Below are 4530 nucleotides of genomic sequence, written 5' to 3'. Positions count from 1 at the left end.
AACTGGTGGGACAGATCAACAGAGTGGAAGGTTAGAATGAGGATGCCTCAACTCACTCACCTATACTGCCACCCAGACCCTGACATCTGTGGAATCCTGCCTGTAGTAGGACTTCAGCCAGGACAGAGGGCACCCATTCCCTGTTGTTGGATGCATGGTGGTGAAGGGATGGTGCACTTGTGCAGACTGCCTCCCTACACCTGAGCAGACAGTGGTGCCAGCTTCCCTGCCAACACTAAGTTTTCCATTTGTCTATTTCCTCAAGCTAGTGTGGATTATGGCCTCACGTTTGCTAGCATGCTCAGGCCATGCTTCCTCTTAAGTCCTCCTCCCAGAGTGGATCGCTGTCAGTAACTCCAGTTGGCTTCTCACATTTAGTATGCATCTTGCTCTCTAGTTTTGGCCCAAATTCCTTGGATTCTGGCCTCAGCCTGAGCTTCTGGATTCACCAGCCTCACTCCCTTTTCTTTTCTGAATTAATAACTCACCATCTTGGCCTTTGGCTTCTTTTCTGTCCTCATTATTTTGTCCTGGCACATCTGGCCACCCTGTCCTCTCCCCATGCTGCCTGATGGTCCAACCTGCTATTCAAGGGCTAAACAGATTCAGAACCAGAATTCTCTGCAGGAACCACATCAGAAAGTTGGTCATACACCCTTTTTCTGCCTTTATGTGTAAGCCTGTGACAACCCATCTCAGGGGATTGTCTGGCTGGGGAGACCACAGTTCACCCCCCCGCATCAATGACTGTGACTCTAGTCATTCCAGTTTCTCTCAATCTTGTCTCCCCAGTCTGCTTGTCAGTTCTCTTCTCTTCTCTTCTCTTCTCTTCTCTTCTCTTCTCTTCTCTTCTCTTCTCTTCTCTTTCTTTCTCTCCCTCTTCCCTCGTCCCCCTCCATCTTCCCCCTCCCTCTTCTCTCTCCCTCCCTCCCCTCCTCCTCCTCCTCCTCCTTCTTCTTATCTATCCTTCTCCCACACTGTAGACCTCCCTGGGCCCTCCCTGCCATCACTTTGCCTGACAGCAATACCCAGCAATAAAAGGTGTCTGAGCTCTTGATATTGACTAATGCCATCTTTGTTTTAGTACCAGATTTGATTTTGAAGGCTGGACAGTCAGGACAGCCTGCAGAGCATGCCGTAGGCAGAGGAAAGAATGCTGCTCTGTAATTTTCCAGACAGCTTCCTCAAATCCATGGGCGATGGCTTGGACGCCTTGCCTTTAACAGAACAGGAAACAAGCTCAGACCTCAGGGACTAGCCCGGGTTTCGAATTAAATCAGTGCAGAAGTGGAAGTGAACCCAGAGCTCTCAAACTGAAAACTGTCCTGCATGGAGCAGGATCACAGTCCACCATCTTTCAAAGCCTCAAGCCGGGCAGATCACAGCGTGGACACTTACACTTGGCAGTTACTAGTAAGTTGTACTAGACTTTCCTCTGGATTTTTTTTAATCCTGTAAAGGAATTGCACAGTTAATTTCTTGTTGAGGATTAATCATTTTCTCTCCTCCCTATGACTGACTGTTCCTCATGTCCTGCCCCTGGTTTCACTTGTCCCAACCCTTTTGAAGGGCGGGACATTCCTTCTCTCTCCCCTCCCCAACTGCAGCCTGTAATCAGGACCAATGAAAGCAAGCTACCTCATCCACCCTGTGACTAAGAATCACAGTATTTAAGAGGTTGTAGGAATGGGCTGAAAATCGGCTTTTGTTTTCTGTGCAGACAGGCACACTCCCATCTGATTTGGGCAATCCCTCACCTGCAGAGTGAAGGGGGAAAATAACCCCCAGACTCCCTGCCACCATGTGCTACGGCAAGTGCGCACGATGCATCGGACAGTCTCTGATGGGGCTCGCCATCCTCTGCATTGTAGCTAACATCTTGCTGTACTTTCCCAATGGGGAAACAAAGTATGCCTCTGAAGACCACCTCAGCAAGTTTGTGTGGTTTTTTTCTGGCATCATAGGAGGAGGCTTGCTGGTAAGTTGTTCAAAATTATTACAACTTTAACAACTTCTCTTCTGTTAAATGTGATGATTTCTTGTGTTTTCATGGAAAGTTTTCTATAATGCCTATTTCCAAATCCAGCGATTTTTGTTCATTCTTCTTTTGAAAGCAGATTATGCAAAAGTTGAGATAGGTATAAGACTAATTTTATTGGATGTCGTTTTACAAAATCCTCTTTCAACTAAAAATGAACTATCTTTGTGCTAAACTCTCTTACTTTACAACTAGAAACAGATACTAGCTGTTAAATCAGATTAGAGAGACTGGAGTTTCTAGTCCTGAAGCTGGCAGCCCTGGAGAATTTTTGCTCTGGGGAGTTGAGAGGAGTCAGCTGGTTTTCTGTCTAAATCAACAGAACTTGGGATCCAAAATCTCTGCTGTTTGTCCTCAGGCATCTGCAACAGGAAAATATATATATATATAAATTGTGAGTGCATTATTATTTAGAAAGAACTATAGATTTTCTCCTTTATGTAATTCTTGGGTGTGGTGTCCAGGAAAATCTTGCCGTTAGCAGCAGATCAGTGTCTGAAGCTGCAGTGGAATGTGTTGTTTTTTTCAAAGTTTATTTTTAATTGAAGTGAGAGGAATGTGCTTGCCAATTTTGGAGCTGAAAATACTAGCTTTAAGCATATCATGGAAAGAATGTGTACAAACTTGAGCTTGCTACTCTAAAATTCTGGGATTGAGAATTTTAAAGAGAAGTTTATAGAATTACTAATACTAGACAAAATAGTTTTCTTATTCAAATAAAGGATATTAAAACATTTAAACCTTCATATACTAATTATAGTTTGATAAATCTGCTTTGAATTTAAACATTACTATCACATTAATATAATCATTTGTCCTTCAATAATATTGTACTTGTTTAAGCTTCTTTTTATCTCAAAGTATTTCATACTTACTTTATATAAAGAGCTTTGTTATAAAGCTATAACCATACAATCATGTCTTCACAGAAGCAGTTCACTTTTATTATTACACAGCTTCCACCTCTTCCATTTACAAAAAAAGGTGTCAGTTATTCTGTTAAGGATTGTTGGTATCTTCTATGTTTTACAATGAAAAACAAATCAGATTTAAAGGCAAGGTTTAATAATTGCAAAAAAACACTTGCAAAAAGCAACAACAACAAAACCCAGCAGCAGTTGCAGCTAGTGCTATGTTAGGAACTCATGTGAAATAAGCACATTCAAAGGTTATTATTTTAGTCCTCCCATATCACACACCCTCACCCTAAAGAATGCTTTACACATTACCTGAAAACAAGCAGATATTACATTTAGAGGGTTTTTTCTCTTCATCATTTCACATTATTTGAGATACCTGATCAATTTAACCCAATGCCAGTTAACAATGTCAGAAACAAATATATTTTACCAAAAGTACTTAACCTGGCCCTTTAAGGACTTGGAGAAAGACAATGACTTTAATCTGTTTGTTTTCTAATCAGATATTCCTGCCAGCGTTTGTCTTCATTGGGCTGGAACAAGAGGACTGCTGTGGCTGCTGCGGCCACGACAACTGTGGCAAAAGATGCGCGGTAGGTCCTCCTGCTCTGGTGGAGACATTGGTTTTCACATCATTGCAGGATGCTCTGTGGCTCACCCCCGGTGTTTCTCCTCCTCTAGATGCTTTCTTCTGTGCTGGCATCTCTCATTGGAATTGCAGGGTCTGGCTACTGTGTCATTGTGGCAGCTCTGGGCTTAGCGGCAGGACCACTATGTCTTGATTCCTCCAACCAGTGGAACTATACCTTTCTGGACACTGAAGGACAGTGAGTAATTGTTCTGTAACAGACCACACATTCTTATCCACCACATGTGTATAGTGGAAACCCATTAAACTAAAAAGGCATCATTCATCCGTTCATCCATCCACTCAGCCAGGTTTGTTGGCACTGACTGAGTCATGGATTAGGGTGTCTGAGGGTTGATGCTCAGTGCCTGATGTGGAGAAGCTCTAAGGCTTTTTAGTGGACACACTGAAGCAGTCTCATGATAACCCTGTGAGGTGACTTCCACTATCGCTCCCACTTAAAAAAATGAGCAAACAAAGACACAGAGAGATGAAGTAACTTAACCAAAGCCACATTGTGAGGACATGCAATCAGGATTCGAACCCACGTAGCCTGGCTGTAGTTTGTGTTCATATGTACACTATTTCAGAACAATTGGCTGCTTCTACTATTTTATAAGAAATATTATGGAATCCTTATATAGAAGGAAACTATGTGAATTTAATCAAAGCCTAGGAAAATCATACTACTACTCTTCCTTCCCATACACATTCACATAAACATAACTATGTACAATGTATCCTTACTTAAAGTGATATCTACACTAATAAAAGACAAACATGCAAATTACCATAACCTTCGCTATGCCTTAAGCCACGCCCACCATCCAATCAGAGCGACTATATGCAAATTAACCCAACCAAGATAGTGGCCAGCAGCCACAGAGCTGGAGCAAGCAGGAGGCTTGGTTTCTCCAGTGATGGAGCAAGCCAAGCTTCCTGCG

At 42.6% G+C, this 4530-nt stretch overlaps 1 protein-coding gene across 2 annotated transcripts in view; it reads left to right on the top strand.

Annotated features, from left to right (window-relative positions):
• The first annotated feature begins 1627 nt into the window (after positions 1-1627).
• TM4SF1 (transmembrane 4 L six family member 1) overlaps positions 1628-4530 on the top strand; it is an 8667-nt gene continuing 5764 nt past the window's right edge. Inside the window, exons 1-3 of one of the 2 annotated variants that reach the window (XM_015569713.1) lie at positions 1628-1978; positions 3462-3551; positions 3640-3785. In XM_015569713.1, the coding sequence (XP_015425199.1) occupies positions 1802-1978; positions 3462-3551; positions 3640-3785 (413 nt within the window). In that variant the 5' untranslated portion in view covers positions 1628-1801. The remainder of the gene's footprint in view (positions 1979-3461; positions 3552-3639; positions 3786-4530) is intronic. The other variant, XM_015569712.1, reaches the window with a different exon arrangement.

The sequence above is a fragment of the Myotis davidii genome, unplaced genomic scaffold (assembly GCF_000327345.1).
Source record: "Myotis davidii unplaced genomic scaffold, ASM32734v1 scaffold766, whole genome shotgun sequence".
NCBI lineage: Eukaryota > Metazoa > Chordata > Mammalia > Chiroptera > Vespertilionidae > Myotis > Myotis davidii.
The sequence above is the reverse complement of the archived record's forward strand: the minus strand, read 5'-3'. Positions and strand labels throughout refer to the sequence as shown.